This window comes from Gadus morhua, chromosome 21 (genome assembly GCF_902167405.1).
Source record: "Gadus morhua chromosome 21, gadMor3.0, whole genome shotgun sequence".
NCBI classification, from domain to species: domain Eukaryota; kingdom Metazoa; phylum Chordata; class Actinopteri; order Gadiformes; family Gadidae; genus Gadus; species Gadus morhua.
The window spans coordinates 334,179-355,546 of record NC_044068.1 but is presented as its reverse complement, the minus strand read 5'-3'; the positions used below and the strand labels follow the sequence as shown (position 1 = coordinate 355,546).

The 21,368-nt window shown below is 44.9% G+C and overlaps 1 protein-coding gene across 1 annotated transcript; it reads right to left on the bottom strand.

Moving 5' to 3' along the window:
- Positions 1 to 1,108: 1,108 nt before the first annotated feature.
- On the bottom strand, positions 1,109 to 21,173 carry cox7a2b (cytochrome c oxidase subunit 7A2b). Its single transcript, XM_030345250.1, has 4 exons — positions 21,061 to 21,173; positions 20,721 to 20,810; positions 2,313 to 2,397; positions 1,109 to 1,343 (listed from the first exon to the last, which is right to left on the bottom strand). Exons 1-4 carry the CDS (start codon positions 21,076 to 21,078, stop codon positions 1,288 to 1,290), a joined length of 249 nt encoding a protein of 82 aa, XP_030201110.1. The 5' UTR covers positions 21,079 to 21,173; the 3' UTR covers positions 1,109 to 1,287.
- Between the last annotated feature and the right edge of the window lie 195 nt (positions 21,174 to 21,368).

Here is a 21,368-nt window from a genome sequence, read left to right as displayed (position 1 = left end):
GTATCGTTCCCAAGTTACTAAAAGGGTACTTATACGACTAATTCCATCAAATTAGTAATACTTGTATCCATGTGTTGTTTTAAATCATTGAAATAGCCAGTGGTAGAAGCCTGCTGCCCACTGGGCGATTAAATCTCCCTGGAATCAAATATTGTTTTAGTGGAATAACCCGCAGACAAGTGCGTCTTTCAAATACGTGTTACTCGGAACAAATAGATCTCTAAATCGGTTAATGAAATATCTGTCTGTAGCCTAACAGTTTCAGCATGTGCAATTAATTTAGGCAGTAGGTCTACCTGAGACTCAACCGAGTTATTTATAGGGAGACAGCGCCCTCTAGTGGCGAGGTCCAGTCGCAGGTTACTCAAATTGCTAACATTTGTGCGCTGGAATCATAATCCCTTTTGAGCGGCTCCATAAATGGAAATTGTACCTCAATGTAGAAGAATCACAGAAATGCCTTTGATCAGAGGATCTGTTTGTAATCTGTATGCATATTCATTTGCCTAGTACAACCAATTAAAGTGAATCATTCCCATACCAATATACTTCACCAGCAGACGTCACATGGTGAATTTGATCTTTCCCAATTCAAAATCGAGATGAGTAATAGATAAATATTTGATGAAGTCCACCTCATGGGAACTTATCTCCTCATAGAGACATCTGAAGAGGAGTTGTCCTTTAGACAAGAAACAAATCACTGGAGGTTCACACTAAAGCGTCATACTGGAAAGTGTTTGCATTGTTCATTATTCCACAGTAACACCGGTAAAATACGCTGTAATTTGTTACTTAAAACTGCTAGACGTGCAGTTTGTTATTAAAGACAAGGACTGGTACATCTTTGTGTTGTCAAGACCTTCAAGACAAGGACTGGTAGACATGCCTAGTAACTACGTCGTCTTAAATGACTAGGTTAGCCATTTAAGACGCAAACTGGTTTCCTGTTCCATTTCAAAACAACTACTGGTACCTTCAGGGTATCCCTCACCAGTGCTGGTGGATCACGTGGGTGACCCGGATGTAGTCAGGGCTTCCTCCAGCGTTTCACTGTTGGTTTACATTCCAAACCTGTGGTGCACCAGACTCAGGTGGACAGACAAAAGGTTTTCTAATGAGGCATCTCTTTATTGTTCCCCAGCTAGAGGCCAAGCGATACAGATAAATATTGATCCCATGAACATAAAAGAGGGTCCCGGGGAGACAAACCCGTAGTTATACATTAAAACTGCATCTGGTCGTTTTGTTAAGTTGTGTTAAGTGGTGGTCATTGAGGAGTCCTTTTTAATTCTTCTTTGGGAATGCGGCCTTCACCAGCTCGTACACCACGTAGCCCGCGCCTGGAAACAATGGGAAACGGTAAATTGGCAGCATTTATACAGCGCTGTTCTGTAGAATATGGCCTAACATTCACACAATGACGGGGGAGTCAACCCCTCAAGGCGACAGCCAGCTCTGTTGAACGCCTTACATCTCTGCAATAAACATAGTATTTTCTCTGTTTTAACTGTTCAAATAATACATTTGATTTATTCTACGCTTTACGGAGTGAACACATAATAAAATCTTTTAATAAGAAGGTATACAAGTAGAAAAAGGAGGACGGGAGGGAGGTAATGTGGTGAAGGCAATCCTAAAGAGGCGTGTTTCGAGGGCCTGTTTAAATGAAGGGAGTGTGTTAAAGGGTGATATAATGCCACCAGGTGCGAGTGTCAACCTAGATGTATGATGATAGATAAGCAACATTTGCTCCAGTCCACTGGGTAGGTTGGTGGGCTGATCTATCGTCATACATCTAGCTGGCCACCCCCCAACTTGCGATGTCAGGAAAAGGCAAATTGTCAAACGGTTTGTTACGGCTAATCACACTCACACCTGGAGGCAGAACATCACCCCTTTAGATGAGGTACAGCCCGTTCCAACCCAAACTGAATTATGTACGATCCACGTTCTACAAAGTCCTGCTGGTCACGAATCCTCCTACGGCCCGAAGAGACACGCCCGCCTCTACTTCTGATTGGTCCGTCACACACGTCAGCCCTCTCTTTGTTTCTACCGTCTATGGATTAGTCTACCGCGCTTTTACTGGCTTCATATTAGCCGTTAGGGTTAGAACTCTTTTGTGACGCTCTCGGATGTTCACAGCGAGGGTACCGTAACCGTACAGTTCTGAAGCGTCCAGTTGAGTTGCATGCAACCCGGCCAATCACAGACCGAGTAGGGCGTGTCTTGGCGTGGCCACAGTAGGATTCGTAAACACGCGTCCTGGTCTCTCAGAGGCCCCGCAGGCGGAAGAGGAGACAACCTACCCATGACAGTCAGCACCATGGTGGTCCTGTACAAGAGGGCATCGGCGGTTCCTCCCTTCAGGTGGACGGGGACGCCATTGTCCTCCTGGTGGGGGGGGGGGGGGTCAACCACAACGACATTTCTTTAGAGATAGCCAGCAGCAGCCAACTGTACATCGTGGTCATTTAGCGCCAGAACAAAACAAGGGCAGTAGAGGCTACTGGGTTGACGTGGAGTACAGTGTCTCACACAGTGGAGGGCGACTTTTAATTGACTGAGGTCATCACTGCGTCATCCCTGCGCCACCAACCAGACGCTTACGTCATCAGGGTCAATCACCGCGCCTCAACAACTTGGAACTCGATCGTTTCTACGAAGTTCGGCTACTTGTGATCATTGCTGATCGCAAAAACAAAACACGCAGCAGCAATTGACGCTTCTGGAAACATATGAACAACATAGGAGATCAAATCAGAGCGAAATACAAACGACCTTAACACTTATTGCATGATTACACAAAACATGATGCGTTAAGAAGGCCACCATAAATGTTATAATACATGTTGGTGATCTGAAGTGAAAGCTTCAGACCTTGAATTCAGAGTTGAGCGTTCATTAGGGGTCCAAGCCAACAGGTTGGATCCCTATTGTTTTTGTAAGGATTTTTTTAGGGGTCCAAGCCAACAGGTTGGATCCCTATTGTTTTTGTAAGGATTTTTCCTATTATTAGGGGTCCAAGCCAACAGGTTGGATCCCTATTGTTTTTGTAGTGTTTATTATTATTATTATACTTACCTCCCTGAAACTGTGCCCACAGCCCAAACCGTAAATGGTGCCGACACGCCAATTGCATGATTAGATCCAGATCCGTGGGGACTACGCAGACGACAAAATCCAGACATGCCGGCCACTAGGTGGCGCTATACCAAGGAATACGCGTTTGGGGCTATAACTCCCACGCCGAACCTCCCACAGTCAAAAACTTGTACGCACATATTCACTGGAGTCTGCTGCATCTTTTGGCATAGGCCACGCCCATTTGCGTCTAGAATTTTTTTTCGCAAAATCGCGAAAACCGCAAAACAGTTTTTTCCCTACTCCTCCAACATTTCTTGACTAATCGACACCAAACTTTGCACACGGCATCTTCAGACGCACACGCAAAGAATGCTAGAACACTTTTTTGATCCGACCTTCGACGACGAAACGGTAGCGTTTTGAATATTGGTTTATGAGCTAAATTAGACGTGGAAAATCAAAAATCCAAAGAAATCCAAAATTAGACATCGGAACGAGTCCAAATTTTACACACATGTTGGTGCTAACCTTAATGTCGTACGATAAAAATTTCGGAAAATGTCGCCATTAGGGGGCGCCATAAACGAGGAAATTGTATATCTTCTAATTGGCCAAAGGAATGTTCTTCAAACTATGAGGGAACCATCACGGGGCAAACCCGAGTCTATATAAAAATTATGGTCAAGAATTATTAATGTGGGCGGGAGTTATTTGGAAAAGGAAAATTGTCTTTGCAAAATTTCGCCACAAGAGGGCGCAAAAAAACGACGAAATAATACATCTCCTAATCGCCAATGGAATGTTCTGAAAACGCGTTTTGGGCTAAAACTCCCACACCGAACCTCCCACAGTCAAAACCTTTGTATCCACAGATTCACTGGAGTCAGCTGCATCTTTTGGCATACGCCGTTTCTCAGTTTCGAACACATGCTTCGCGTTGTGCCGGCGAAATGCACACTTCTTGGACCCCTGCATAACTGCTTGCAGTTCTAGTTAGGGGTCCAAGCCAACAGGTTGGATCCCTATTGTTTTTGTAATGATTTTTTTTATTATTATTATTCCCCCCTAGAAGTGGGCCCACAGCCCAAACCGTAAATGGTGACGACACGCCAATTGCATGACTAGATCCAGGTCCCTGAGTTCTAGGCAGACGACAAAATCCAGACACGCCGGCCACTAGGTGGCGCTATACCAAGGAAAGACGCGTTTGGGGCTATAACTCCCACACCGAACCTCCCACAGTCAAAAACTTGTACGCACATATTCACTGGAGTCTGCTGCATCTTTTGGCATAGGCCACGCCCATTTGCGTCTAGAATTTTTTTCCGCAAAATCGCGAATACCGCAAAACTGTTTTTTCCCTACTCCTCCCACATTTCTTGACCAATCGACACCAAACTTTGCACACGACATCTTCAGACACACACGCAAAGAATGCATGAAACACTTTTTTGATCCGACCTTCGACGACGAAACGGTAGCGTTTTGAATATTGGTTTATTAGCTAAATTAGACGTGGAATAGCAAAAATCCAAAGAAATCCAAAATGAGACATCGGATCGAGTCCAAATTTTACAAACATGTTGGTGCTAACCTTAATGTAGTCCGATAAAAATTTCGGAAAATTTCGCCATTAGGGGGCGCAATAAACTAGGAAATTGTATATCTTCTAATTGGCCAAAGGAATGTTCTTCAAACTCAAGGGAAACCATCAAGGGGCAAACCCGAGTCTATATAGAAAATATGGCCAAGAATTATTAATGTGGGCGGGAGTTATTTGGCAAAGGAAAATTGTCCTTGGAAAATTTCGCCACAGGGCGGCGCCAAAAAACGACGACATTGTCCATCTCCTATTTGGCCAATGTTCTGAAAACGCGTTTTAGGCTATAACTCCCACACCGAAGCTCCCACAGTCTAAACCTTTATATCCACAGGTTCAGGGTAGCATTTTGAACACATGCTTCGCGTTGTGCCGGCGAAACGCACATTTCTTGTCGCGTTGTGCCGGCGAAATGCACACTTCTTGGACCCCTGCATAACTGCTTGCAGTTCTAGTTATACTTCCCGCGCTAAAAGTGGGCCCACAGCCCAAACCGTAAATGGTGCCGACACGCCAATTGCATGACTAGATCCAGGTCCGGCACCGCTACTCAGATAACAAAATCCAGACACGCCGGCCACTAGGTGGCGCTATACCAAGGAAAGACGCGTTTGGGGCTATAACTCCCACACCGAACCTCCCACATGCAAAACCTTGTGCACACATATTCACTGGAGTCTGCTGCATCTTTTGGCATAGGCCACGCCCATTTGCGTCTAAATTTTTTTTTCGCAAAATCGCGAAAACGGCAAAACTGTTTTTTCCCTACTCCTCCCACATTTCTTGACCAATCGACACCAAACTTTGCACACGACATCTTCAGACGCACACGCAAAGAGTGCATGAAACACTTTTTTGATCCGTCCTTCGATTACGAAACGGTAGCGTTTTGAATATTGGTTTATTAGCTAAATTAGACGTGGAATATCAAAAATCCAAAGAAATCCAAAATTAGACATCGGATTGAGTCCACATTTTACACACATGTTGGTGCTAACCTTAATGTCGTTCGATAAAAATTTCGGAAAATTTCGCCATTAGGGGGCGCAATAAACGAGGAAATTGTATATCTTCTAATTGGCCAAAGGAATGTTCTTCAAACTCAAGGGAAACCATCAAGGGGCAAACCCGAGCCTATATAGAAAATATGGCCAAGAATTATTAATGTGGGCGGGAGTTATTTGGCAAAGGATAATTCTCTTTGGAAAATGTCGCCACAGGGCGGCGCCAAAAAACGACGACATTGTCTATCTCCTATTTGGCCATGGAATGTTCTGAAAACGCGTTTTAGGCTATAACTCCCACACCGAAGCTCCCACAGTCAAAACCTTTACATCCACATGTTGTTCACGGTAGCGTTTTGAATACTTGCTTCGCGTTGTGCCGGCGAAATGCACATTTCTTGTCGCGTTGTGCCGGCGAAATGCACACTTCTTGGACCCCTGCATAACTGCTTGCAGTTCTAGTTAGGGGTCCAAGCCAACAGGTTGGATCCCTATTGTTTTTGTAAGGATTATTATTATTATTATTATTCCAGCACTAAAAGTGTGCCCACACCCCAAACCGTAAATGGTGCGGACACGCAAATTGCATGACTAGATCCAGGTCCGTGAACACTACGCAGACGACAAAATCCAGACACGCCGGCCACTAGGTGGCGCTATACCAAGGAATACGCGTTTGGGGCTATAACTCCCACACCGAACCTCCCACAGTCAAAAACTTGTACGCACATATTCACTGGAGTCTGCTGCATCTTTTGGCATAGGCCACGCCCATTTGCGTCTGGAATTTTTTTTCGCAAAATCGCGAAAACCGCAAAACTGTTTTTTCCCTTCTCCTCCCACATTTCTCGACCAATCAACACCAAACTTTGCACACGACATCTTCAGACGCACACGAAAAGAGAAACTCAAACACTTTTTGATCCGACCTTCGATTACGAAACGGTAGCATTTTGAATATTTGTCTATTAGCTACGTTTTACGTTGAAAATCCAAAATCCAGAAAAATACCAAAATTAGACATCGGATCAAGTCCAAATTTTACACACATGTCGGTGCTACCCTTAATGGCGTTCAATAAAAATATCGGAATATTTTGCCAATAGGGGGCGCAATAAACGACGAAATTGTATATCTTCTAATTGGCCCGAGGAATGTTCTTCAAACTCAATGGAAACCATCAAGGGGCAAACCCGAGTCTATATAAAAAATATGGCCAAGAATTATTAATGTGGGCGGGAGTTATTTGGCAAAGGAAAATATTCTTTGGAAAATTTCGCCACAGGGCGGCGCCAAAAAACGACGACATTGTGTATCTCCTATTTGGCCAATGTTCTGAAAACGCGTTTTAGGATATAACTCCCACACCGAAGCTCCCACAGTCAAAACCTTTATATCCACATGTTGTTCACGGTAGCGTTTTGAATACTTGCTTCGTGTTGTGCCGGCGAAACGCACATTTCTTGTTGCGTTGTGCCGGCGAAATGCACACTTCTTGGACCCCTGCATAACTGCTTGCAGTTCTAGTTAGGGGTCCAAGCCAACAGGTTGGATCCCTATTGTTTTTGTAAGGATTTTTCCTATTATTATTATTCTTCCCCCCGTACTTGTGGGACTACAGCCCAAACCGTAAATGGTGCACACGCGCCAATTGCATGACTAGATCCAGGTCCGGCACCGCTACTCAGATAACCAAATCCAGACGCGCCGGCCACTAGGTGGCGCTATACCAAGGACAGACGCGTTTGGGGCTATAACTCCCACACCGAATCTCCCACATTCAAAAACTTGTACGCACAGATTCACTGGAGTCTGCTGCATCTTTTGGCATAGGCCACGCCCATTTGCGTCTAGAATTTTTTTTCGCAAAATCGCGAAAACCGCAAAAATGCTTTTTCCCTACTCCTCCCACATTTCTTGACCAATCGACACCAAACTTTGCACACGACATCTTCAGACGCACGCGCAAAGAATGCAGGAAACACTTTTTTGATGCGACCTTTGACGACGAAACGGTAGCGTTTTGAATATTGGTTTATTAGCTAAATTAGACGTGGAATATCCAAAATCCCGAAAAATTCAAAATTACACATCGGATCGACTCCAAGTTTTACACACATGTTGGTGCTAACCTTTATGTCGTTCGATAAAAATTTCGGAAAATTTCGCCATTAGGGGGCGCAATAAACGAGGAAATTGTATATCTTCTACAAAATTTCGCCGCGAAAACGCTACACTAACTTCTCGCTACTCCTACCACAGTCAAATCCTTTGTATCCACAGGTTCAGGGTAGCGTTTTGAACACATGCTTCGCTTTGTGCCGGCGAAACGCACATTTCTTGTCGCGTTGTGCCGGCGAAATGCACACTTCTTGGACCCCTGCATAACTGCTTGCAGTTCTAGTTATTATTATTATTATTATTCTTCCCCCCGTACTTGTGGGACTACAGCCCAAACCGTAAATGGTGCACACGCGCCAATTGCATGACTAGATCCAGGTCCGGCACCGCTACTCAGATAACCAAATCCAGACGCGCCGGCCACTAGGTGGCGCTATACCAAGGACAGACGCGTTTGGGGCAATAACTCCCACACCGAATCTCCCACATTCAAAAACTTGTACGCACAGATTCACTGGAGCCTGCTGCATCTTTTGGCATAGGCCACGCCCATTTGCGTCTATAATTTTTTTTCGCAAAATCGCGAAAACCGCAAAAATGCTTTTTCCCTACTCCTCCCACATTTCTTGACCAATCAACACCAAACTTTGCACACGACATCTTCAGACGCACGCGCAAAGAATGCAGGAAACAATTTTTTGATGCGACCTTTGACAACGAAACGGTAGCGTTTTGAATATTGGTTTATTAGCTAAATTAGACGTGGAATATCAAAAATCCAAAGAAATCCAAAATTAGACATCGGATCGAGTCCAAATTTTACACACATGTTGGTGTTAATCTTAATGTCGTTCGATAAAAATTTCGGAAAAATTCGCCATTAGGGGGCGCAATAAACGAGGAAATTGTATATCTTCTACAAAATTTCGCCGCGAAAACGCTACCCTGACTTCTTGCTACTCCTACCACAGTCAAATCCTTTGTATCCACAGGTTCAGGGTAGCGTTTCGAACACATGCTTCACGTTGTGCCGGCAAAACGCACATTTCTTGTCGCGTTGTGCCGGCGAAATGCACACTTCTTGGACCCCTACATAACTGCTTGCAGTTCTAGTTAGGGGTCCAAGCCAACAGGTTGGATCCCTATTGTTTTTGTAAGGATTTTTCCTATTATACTTACCTCCCTAAAAGTGGGACCACAGCCCAAACCGTAAATGGTGCCGACACGCCAATTGCATGACTAGATCCAGATCTCTTCGGACTATGCAGACGACAAAATTCAGACACGCCGGTCACTAGGTGGCGCTATACCAAGGAATACGCGTTTGGGGCTATAACTCCCACACCGAACCTCCCACATTCAAAACCTTATACACACAGATTCACTGGAGTCTGCTGCATCTTTTGGCATAGGCCACGCCCATTTGCGTCTAGAATTTTTTTTCGCAAAATCGCGAAAACCACAAAACTGTTTTTTCGCTACTCCTCCCACATTTCTCGACCAATCAACACCAAACTTTGCACACGGCATCTTCAGACGCACACGCAAAGAAACCCTCAGACAGTTTTTTGATCCGACTTTCGACGACGAAACGGTAGCGTTTTGAATATTGGTTTATTAGCTAAATTTGACGTGGAAAATCAAAAATCCAAAAAAATCCAAAATTAGACATCGGATCGAGTCCACATTTTACACACATGTCGGGGCTAGCCTTAATGTCGTTCGATAAAAAATTGGGAAAATTTCGCCATTAGGGGGCGCAATAAACGAGGAAATTGTATATCTTCTACAAAATTTCGCCGCGAAAACGCTACACTGACTTCTCGCTTCTCCTACCACAGTCAAATCCTTTGTATCCACAGGTTCAGGGTAGCGTTGTTCAGGGTAGCGTTTTGAACAAATGATTCGCGTTGTGCCGGCGTAACGCACATTTCTTGTCGCGTTGTGCCGGCGAAATGCACACTTCTTGTTAGGGGTCCAAGCCAACAGGTTGGATCCCTATTGTTTTTGTAAGGATTATTATTAGGGGTCCAAGCCAACAGGTTGGATCCCTATTGTTTTTGTAAGGATTTTTCCTATTATACTTACCTCCCTAAAAGTGGGACCACAGCCCAAACCGTAAATGGTGCCGACACGCCAATTGCATGACTAGATCCAGATCTCTTCGGACTATGCAGACGACCAAATCCAGACCCGCCGGCCCCTAGGTGGCGCTATACCAAGGAATACGCGTTTGGGGCTATAACTCCCACACCGAACCTCCCACATTCAAAACCTTGTACACACAGATTCACTGGAGTCTGCTGCATCTTTTGGCATAGGCCACGCCCATTTGCGTCTAGAATTTTTTTTCGCAAAATCGCGAAAACCGCAAAACAGTTTTTTCGCTACTCCTCCCACATTTCTCGACCAATCAACACCAAACTTTGCACACGGCATCTTCAGACGCACACGCAAAGAAACCCTCAGACAGTTTTTTGATCCGACTTTCGACGACGAAACGGTAGCGTTTTGAACATTGGTTTATTAGCTACGTTTTACGTCGAAACGCAAAAATTCAAAAACTACCAAAATTAGACATCGGATCAAGCCCACATTTTAGACACATGTCGGTGTTACCCTTAATGGCGTTCAATAAAAATAACGGAATTTTTCGCCATTAGGGGGCGCTATAAACGAGGAAATTGTATATCTTCTAATTGGCCAAAGGAATGTTCTTCAAACTCAAGGGAAACCATCAAGGGGCAAACCCGAATCTATATAGAAAATATGGCCAAGAATTATTAATGTGGGCGGGAGTTTTTGGCAAAGGAAAATTGTCTTGGGAAAATTTCGCCAACAGGGCGGCGCCAAAAAACGACGACAAGGTCTATCTCCTATTTGGCCAATGGAATGTTCTGAAAACGCGTTTTAGGCTATAACTCCCACACCGAAGCTCCCACAGTCAAACCTTTATATCCAAATGTTGTTCACGGTAACGTTTTGAATACTGGCTTCGCGTTGTGCCGGCGAAATGCACATTTCTTGTCGCGTTGTGCCGGCGAAATGCACACTTCTTGGACCCCTGCATAACTGCTTGCAGTTCTAGTTCTTATACTTCCTACCAAGAAAGTGGTACTACAGCCCAAACCGTAAATGGTGACGACACGCCAATTACATGACTAGATCCAGGTACGTGAAGACTATGCAGACGACCAAATCCAGACATGCCGGCCACTAGGTGGCGCTATACCAAGGAATACGCGTTTGTGGGTATAACTCCCACACCGAACCTCCCAGAGTCCAAAAACTTGTACACACAGATGCACTGGAGTCTGCTGCATCTTTTGGCCTAGGCCACGCCCATTTGCGTCTAGAATTTTTTTTCGCTAAATCGCGAAAACCGCAAAACTGTATTTTCGCTACTCCTCCCACATTTCTTAACCAATCAACACCAAACTTTGCACACGGCATCTTCAGACGCACACGCAAAGAAACCCTCTGACAGTTTTTTGATCCGACCTTCGACGACGAAACGGTAGAGTTTTGAATATTTGTTTATTAGCTAAATTAGACGTGGAAAATTAAAAATCCAAAAAGATCCAAAATTAGACATCGGATCGAGTCCAAATTCTACACACATGTTGGTGCTAACCTAAATGACGTTCGATACAAATTTCGGAAATTTTCGCCATTAGGGGGCGCAATAAACGAGGAAATTGTATATCTTCTAATTGGCCAAAGGAATGTTCTTCAAACTCAAGGGAAACCATCAAGGGGCAAACCCGAGTCTATATAGAAAATATGGCCAAGAATTATTAATATGGGCGGGAGTTATTTGGCAAAGGAAAATTGTCTTTGGAAAATTTCGCCACAGGGCGGCGCCAAAAAACGACGACATTGTCTATCTCCTATTTGGCCAATGGAATGTTCTGAAAACGCGTTTTAGGCTATAACTCCCACACCGAAGCTCCCACAGTCAAAACCTTTATATCCACATGTTGTTCACGGTAGCGTTTTGAATACTTGCTTCGCGTTGTGCCGGCGAAATGCACATTTCTTGTCGCGTTGTGCCGGCGAAATGCACACTTCTTGGACCCCTGCATAACTGCTTGCAGTTCTAGTTAGGGGTCCAAGCCAACAGGTTGGATCCCTATTGTTTTTGTAAGGATTTTTTTTATTATTATTATTCCAGCACTCCTCCCTAGAAGTGATACTACAGCCCAAACCGTAAATGGTGCACACACGCCAATTGCATGACTAGATCCAGGTACGTGAGGTGACCGCAGACGACCAAACCTAGACCTGCCGGCCACTAGGTGGCGCTATACCAAGGAGAAACACGTTTGGGGCTATAACTCCCACACCGAACCTCCCACAGGCAAAAACTTGTACGCACATATGCACTGGAGTCTGCTGCATCTTTTGGCATAGGCCACGCCCATTTGCGTCTATAATTTTTTTTCGCAAAATCGCAAAAACCGCAAAACAGTTTTTTCCCTACTCCTCCCACATTTCTTGACCAATCGACACCAAACTTTGCACACGGCATCTTCAGACGCACACGCAAAGAATGCTTGAACACTTTTTTGATCCGACCCTCGACGACGAAACGGTAGCGTTTTGAACATTGGTTTATTAGCTACGTTTTACGCCGAAACGCAAAAATTCAAAAAATACCAAAATTAGACATCGGATCAAGCCCACATTTTAGAAACATGTCGGTGTTACCCTTAATGGCGTTCAATAAAAAAAACGGTATTTTTCGCCATTAGGGGGCGCAATAAACGAGGAAATTGTATATCTTCTAATTGGCCAGAGGAATGTTCTTCAAACTATAAGGGAACCATCAAGGGGCAAACCCGAGTCTATATAGAAAATATGGCCAAGAATTATTAATGTGGGCGGGAGTTATTTGGCAAAGGAAAATTGTCTTTGGAAAATGTCGCCACAGGGCGGCGCCAAAAAACGACGACATTGTCTATCTCCTATTTGGCCAATGGAATGTTCTGAAAACGCGTTTTAGGCTATAACTCCCACACCGAAGCTCCCACAGTCAAAACCTTTATATCCACATGTTGTTCACGGTAGCGTTTTGAATACTTGCTTCGCGTTGTGCCGGCGAAATGCACATTTCTTGTCGCGTTGTGCCGGCGAAATGCACACTTCTTGGACCCCTGCATAACTGCTTGCAGTTCTAGTTAGGGGTCCAAGCCAACAGGTTGGATCCCTATTGTTTTTGTAGTGTTTGTTATTATTCCCCCGTAGAAGTGGGACCACAGCCCAAACCGTAAATGGTGCACACACGCCAATTGCATGACTAGATCCAGGTACGTGAGATGACGGCAGACGACCAAATCCAGACATGCCGGCCACTAGGTGGCGCTATACCAAGGAAAACGCGTTTGGGGCTATAACTCCCACACCGAACCTCCCACATACAAAACCTTATACACACAGATTCACTGGAGTCTGCTGCATCTTTTGGCATAGGCCACGCCCATTTGCGTCTATAATTTTTTTTCGCAAAATCGCGAAAACCGCAAAACTGTTTTTTCCCTACTCCTTCCACATTTCTTGACCAATCAACACCAAACTTTGCACACGACATCGTCAGACGCACACGCAAAGAATGCATGAGACACTTTTTTGATGCGACCTTTGACGACGAAACGGTAGCGTTTTGAATATTGGTTTATGAGCTAAATTAGACGTGGAATATCAAAAATCCAAAGAAATCCAAAATTAGACATCGGATCGAGTCCAAGTTTTACACGCATGTTGGTGTTAACCTTAATGTCGTTCGATAAAAAATTCGGAAAATTTCGCCATTAGGGGGCGCAATAAACGAGGAAATTGTATATCTTCTACAAAATTTCGCCGCAAAAACGCTACACTGACTTCTCGCTACTCCTACCACAGTCAAATCCTTTGTATCCACAGGTTCAGGGTAGCGTTTTGAACACATGCTTCGCGTTGTGCCGGCGAAACGCACATTTCTTGTCGCGTTGTGCCGGCGAAATGCACACTTCTTGGACCCCTGCATAACTGCTTGCAGTTCTAGTTATTAGGGGTCCAAGCCAACAGGTTGGATCCCTATTGTTTTTGTAAGGATTTTTCTTTTTATTATTCCAGCAAAAATAAACCTAAAAGTGTGCCCACAGCCCAAACCGTAAATGGTGCCGACACGCCAATTGCATGACTAGATCCAGGTCCGTGAGGTGACGGCAGACGACAAAATCCAGACATGCCGGCCACTAGGTGGCGCTATACCAAGGAATACGCGTTTGGGGCTATAACTCCCACACCGAACCTCCCAGAGTCCAAAAACTTGTACACACAGATGCACTGGAGTCTGTTGCATCTTTTGACCTAGGCCACGCCCATTTGCGTCTATGAATATTTTTCGCTAAATCGCGAAAACCGCAAAAATGTTTTTTCGCTACTACTCCCACATTTCTCGACCAATTGACACAAAACTTTGCACACGGCATCTTCAGACCTACACGAAAAGAATTCCTGCATTACTTTTTTGATCCGACCTTCGACAACGAAACGGTAGCGTTTTGAATATTGGTTTATTAGCTAAATTAGACGTGGAAAATCCAAAATCCAAAAAAATTCAAAATTACACATCGGATCGACTACAAGTTTTACACACATGTTGGTGCTAACCTTAATGTCGTACGATAACAATTTCGGAAAATTTCGTCGTCGTCAAAGGTCGCATCAAAACTACCTCCCCTTAGAAGTGGTACCACAGCCCAAACCGTAAATGGTGACGACACGCCAATTGCATGACTAGATTCAGGTCCGGCACCGCTACTCAGATAACCAAATCCAGACACGCCGGTCACTAGGTGGCGCTATACCAAGGAATACGCGTTTGGGGCTATAACTCCCACACCGAACCTCCCACAGTCCAAAAACTTGTACACACAGATGCACTGGAGTCCGCTGCATCTTTTGGCCTAGGCCACGCCCATTTGCGTCTAGAATTTTTTTTGACCAATCGACACCAAACTTTGCACACGACATCTTCAGACGCACACGCAAATAATGCATGAGACACTTTTTTGATGCGACCTTTGACGACGAAACGGTAGCGTTTTGAATATTGGTTTATTAGCTAAATTAGACGTGGAATATCAAAAATCCAAAGAAATCCAAAATTAGACATCGGATCGAGTCCAAATTTTACACAAATGTTGGTGTTAACCTTAACGTCGTTCGATAAAAAAATCGGAAAAATTCGCCATTAGGGGGCGCAATAAACGAGGAAATTGTATATCTTCTACAAATTTTCGCCGCGAAAACGCTACACTGACTTCTCGCTACTCCTACCACAGTCAAATCCTTTGTATCCACAGGTTCAGGGTAGCGTTTTGAACACATGCTTCGCTTTGTGCCGGCGAAACGCACATTTCTTGTCGCGTTGTGCCGGCGAAATGCACACTTCTTGTTATACTACCTCCCCTTAGAAGTGGTACCACAGCCCAAACCGTAAATGGTGACGACACGCCAATTGCATGACTAGATTCAGGTCCGGCACCGCTACTCAGATAACCAAATCCAGACACGCCGGTCACTAGGTGGCGCTATACCAAGGAATACGCGTTTGGGGCTATAACTCCCACACCGAACCTCCCACAGTCCAAAAACTTGTACACACAGATGCACTGGAGTCCGCTGCATCTTTTGGCCTAGGCCACGCCCATTTGCGTCTAGAATTTTTTTTGACCAATCGACACCAAACTTTGCACACGACATCTTCAGACACACACGCAAATAATGCATGAGACACTTTTTTGATGCGACCTTTGACGACGAAACGGTAGCGTTTTGAATATTGGTTTATTAGCTAAATTAGACGTGGAATATCAAAAATCCAAAGAAATCCAAAATTAGACATCGGATCGAGTCCAAATTTTACACAAATGTTGGTGTTAACCTTAACGTCGTTCGATAAAAAAATCGGAAAAATTCGCCATTAGGGGGCGCAATAAACGAGGAAATTGTATATCTTCTACAAATTTTCGCCGCGAAAACGCTACACTGACTTCTCGCTACTCCTACCACAGTCAAATCCTTTGTATCCACAGGTTCAGGGTAGCGTTTTGAACACATGCTTCGCTTTGTGCCGGCGAAACGCACATTTCTTGTCGCGTTGTGCCGGCGAAATGCACACTTCTTGTTATACTACCTCCCCTTAGAAGTGGTACCACAGCCCAAACCGTAAATGGTGACGACACGCCAATTGCATGACTAGATTCAGGTCCGGCACCGCTACTCAGATAACCAAATCCAGACACGCCGGTCACTAGGTGGCGCTATACCAAGGAATACGCGTTTGGGGCTATAACTCCCACACCGAACCTCCCACAGTCCAAAAACTTGTACACACAGATGCACTGGAGTCCGCTGCATCTTTTGGCCTAGGCCACGCCCATTTGCGTCTAGAATTTTTTTTCGCAAAATCGCGAAAACCGCAAAACTGTTTTTTCCCTACTCCTCCCACATTTCTTGACCAATCGACACCAAACTTTGCACACGACATCTTCAGACGCACACGCAAAGAATGCACGAAACACTTTTTTGATGCGACCTTTGACGACGAAACGGTAGCGTTTTGAATATTGGTTTATTAGCTAAATTAGACGTGGAATATCAAAAATCCAAAGAAATCCAAAATTAGACATCGGATCGAGTCCAAATTTTACACAAATGTTGGTGTTAACCTTAACGTCGTTCGATAAAAAAATCGGAAAAATTCGAAATTAGGGGGCGCAATAAACGAGGAAATTGTATATCTTCTACAAATTTTCGCCGCGAAAACGCTACACTGACTTCTCGCTACTCCTACCACAGTCAAATCCTTTGTATCCACAGTTTCAGGGTAGCGTTTTGAACACATGCTTCGCGTTGTGCCGGCGAAACGCACATTTCTTGTCGCGTTGTGCCGGCGAAATGCACACTTCTTGTTATACTACCTCCCCTTAGAAGTGGTACCACAGCCCAAACCGTAAATGGTGACGACACGCCAATTGCATGACTAGATTCAGGTCCGGCACCGCTACTCAGATAACCAAATCCAGACACGCCGGTCACTAGGTGGCGCTATACCAAGGAATACGCGTTTGGGGCTATAACTCCCACACCGAACCTCCCACAGTCCAAAAACTTGTACACACAGATGCACTGGAGTCCGCTGCATCTTTTGGCCTAGGCCACGCCCATTTGCGTCTAGAATTTTTTTTGACCAATCGACACCAAACTTTGCACACGACATCTTCAGACACACACGCAAATAATGCATGAGACACTTTTTTGATGCGACCTTTGACGACGAAACGGTAGCGTTTTGAATATTGGTTTATTAGCTAAATTAGACGTGGAATATCAAAAATCCAAAGAAATCCAAAATTAGACATCGGATCGAGTCCAAATTTTACACAAATGTTGGTGTTAACCTTAACGTCGTTCGATAAAAAAATCGGAAAAATTCGCCATTAGGGGGCGCAATAAACGAGGAAATTGTATATCTTCTACAAATTTTCGCCGCGAAAACGCTACACTGACTTCTCGCTACTCCTACCACAGTCAAATCCTTTGTATCCACAGGTTCAGGGTAGCGTTTTGAACACATGCTTCGCTTTGTGCCGGCGAAACGCACATTTCTTGTCGCGTTGTGCCGGCGAAATGCACACTTCTTGTTATACTACCTCCCCTTAGAAGTGGTACCACAGCCCAAACCGTAAATGGTGACGACACGCCAATTGCATGACTAGATTCAGGTCCGGCACCGCTACTCAGATAACCAAATCCAGACACGCCGGTCACTAGGTGGCGCTATACCAAGGAATACGCGTTTGGGGCTATAACTCCCACACCGAACCTCCCACAGTCCAAAAACTTGTACACACAGATGCACTGGAGTCCGCTGCATCTTTTGGCCTAGGCCACGCCCATTTGCGTCTAGAATTTTTTTTCGCAAAATCGCGAAAACCGCAAAACTGTTTTTTTCCCTACTCCTCCCACATTTCTTGACCAATCGACACCAAACTTTGCACACGACATCTTCAGACGCACACGCAAAGAATGCACGAAACACTTTTTTGATGCGACCTTTGACGACGAAACGGTAGCGTTTTGAATATTGGTTTATTAGCTAAATTAGACGTGGAATATCAAAAATCCAAAGAAATCCAAAATTAGACATCGGATCGAGTCCAAATTTTACACAAATGTTGGTGTTAACCTTAACGTCGTTCGATAAAAAAATCGGAAAAATTCGCCATTAGGGGGCGCAATAAACGAGGAAATTGTATATCTTCTACAAATTTTCGCCGCGAAAACGCTACACTGACTTCTCGCTACTCCTACCACAGTCAAATCCTTTGTATCCACAGTTTCAGGGTAGCGTTTTGAACACATGCTTCGCGTTGTGCCGGCGAAACGCACATTTCTTGTCGCGTTGTGCCGGCGAAATGCACACTTCTTGTTATACTACCTCCCCTTAGAAGTGGTACCACAGCCCAAACCGTAAATGGTGACGACACGCCAATTGCATGACTAGATTCAGGTCCGGCACCGCTACTCAGATAACCAAATCCAGACACGCCGGTCACTAGGTGGCGCTATACCAAGGAATACGCGTTTGGGGCTATAACTCCCACACCGAACCTCCCACAGTCCAAAAACTTGTACACACAGATGCACTGGAGTCCGCTGCATCTTTTGGCCTAGGCCACGCCCATTTGCGTCTAGAATTTTTTTTGACCAATCGACACCAAACTTTGCACACGACATCTTCAGACGCACACGCAAATAATGCATGAGACACTTTTTTGATGCGACCTTTGACGACGAAACGGTAGCGTTTTGAATATTGGTTTATTAGCTAAATTAGACGTGGAATATCAAAAATCCAAAGAAATCCAAAATTAGACATCGGATCGAGTCCAAATTTTACACAAATGTTGGTGTTAACCTTAACGTCGTTCGATAAAAAAATCGGAAAAATTCGCCATTAGGGGGCGCAATAAACGAGGAAATTGTATATCTTCTACAAATTTTCGCCGCGAAAACGCTACACTGACTTCTCGCTACTCCTACCACAGTCAAATCCTTTGTATCCACAGGTTCAGGGTAGCGTTTTGAACACATGCTTCGCTTTGTGCCGGCGAAACGCACATTTCTTGTCGCGTTGTGCCGGCGAAATGCACACTTCTTGTTATACTACCTCCCCTTAGAAGTGGTACCACAGCCCAAACCGTAAATGGTGACGACACGCCAATTGCATGACTAGATTCAGGTCCGGCACCGCTACTCAGATAACCAAATCCAGACACGCCGGTCACTAGGTGGCGCTATACCAAGGAATACGCGTTTGGGGCTATAACTCCCACACCGAACCTCCCACAGTCCAAAAACTTGTACACACAGATGCACTGGAGTCCGCTGCATCTTTTGGCCTAGGCCACGCCCATTTGCGTCTAGAATTTTTTTTGACCAATCGACACCAAACTTTGCACACGACATCTTCAGACGCACACGCAAATAATGCATGAGACACTTTTTTGATGCGACCTTTGACGACGAAACGGTAGCGTTTTGAATATTGGTTTATTAGCTAAATTAGACGTGGAATATCAAAAATCCAAAGAAATCCAAAATTAGACATCGGATCGAGTCCAAATTTTACACAAATGTTGGTGTTAACCTTAACGTCGTTCGATAAAAAAATCGGAAAAATTCGCCATTAGGGGGCGCAATAAACGAGGAAATTGTATATCTTCTACAAATTTTCGCCGCGAAAACGCTACACTGACTTCTCGCTACTCCTACCACAGACAAATCCTTTGTATCCACAGGTTCAGGGTAGCGTTTTGAACACATGCTCCGCGTTGTGCCGGCGAAACGCACATTTCTTGTCGCGTTGTGCCGGCGAAATGCACACTTCTTGGACCCCTGCATAACTGCTTGCAGTTCTAGTTTTTATACTTCCCGCCATAGAAGTGGTACCACAGCCCAAACCGTAAATGGTGCACACGCGCCAATTGCATCACTAGATCCAGGTACGGCACCGCTACTCAGATAACCAAATCCAGACACGCCGGCCACTAGGTGGCGCTATACCAAGGACAGACGCGTTTGGGGCTATAACTCCCGCACCGAATCTCCCACATTCAAAAACTTGTACGCACTTATTCACTGGAGTCTGCTGCATCTTTTGGCATAGGCCACGCCCATTTGCGTCTATAATTTTTTTTCGCAAAATCGCGATAACCGCAAAACTGTATTTTCGCTACTCCTCCCACAATTCTTGACCAATTGACACAAAACTTTGCACACGGCATCTTCAGACCTACACGAAAAGAATTCCTGCATTACTTTTTTGATCCGTCCTTCGATAACGAAACGGTAGCGTTTTGAATATTGGTTTATTAGCTAAATTAGACGTGGAATATCGAAAATCCAAAGAAATCCAAAATTAGACATCGGATCGAGTCCACATTTTACACACATGTTGGTGCTAACCTTAATGTCGTTCGATAAAAAATTCGGAAAATTTCGCCATTAGGGGGCGCAATAAACGAGGAAATTGTATATCTTCTACAAAATTTCGCCGCGAAAACGCTACACTGACTTCTCGCTACTCCTACCACAGTCAAATCCTTTGTATCCACAGGTTCAGGGTAGCGTTTTGAACACATGCTTCGCGTTGTGCCGGCGAAACGCACATTTCTTGTCGCGTTGTGCCGGCGAAATGCACACTTCTTGGACCCCTGCATAACTGCTTGCAGTTCTAGTTTCATTTATTCCCACTTGGTCATTATAAACAGCTTGGAGGCTGTGTTTTCCCGAGTTCCGAGTGGTCCTGAACGCAGCACACCGTTCTCTATCCCTATCTACGCGGATCTCACCTGGAACTTCTTCTGGTTCTGTGGGACCTTGTTGTCGAGCTGGCGGCGCGCAGTGCTGGCCACCGTCCGCCGGGACACGTGCTGGAAGGCCTGGGGACCAGACACACATGACTAAGATAAACCCTACGATGACCTGCTCCTGGAGCGTCTTATTCAACCTCCACATATATCGGATATCAGCCCTAGAACCGGTCCCTGACCCGATCCGCAGGAGGAGAGGCTCAGTGACCTCCCGCTGAGCCCCTCCTCACCGCGGGGTTCTTGAAACACAATGCCACACCACTGCTTCATACACACACGTTATGAAATATATATAAACGAGATATAGAGGTTATCTTACGAGTATATGTCTGAACATCCTGGTCGTCTGTTCAAGTCGCTACACAAGGGCACCGGAAACTCAAGAGTGCACGTCCGCCTTCCGCTTCGTGAGTTAGAATGAAGCAATTTTCTGCAGCAGGAGACGCAGTGTCGCCCCCTGCAGGAGGAGGAACCGCATTACCCGGTTCAACTCGTGTCCTCTGATCCGTTCTATCGTCGTTCTGTATCTATCATAGGTGAACTAATCTCGTTAAACATCGAATTGAAGAGATTTATTAATCCGTGTTTATATATTTACAAACAATCAGTTATAGAAGAAAATAAGTG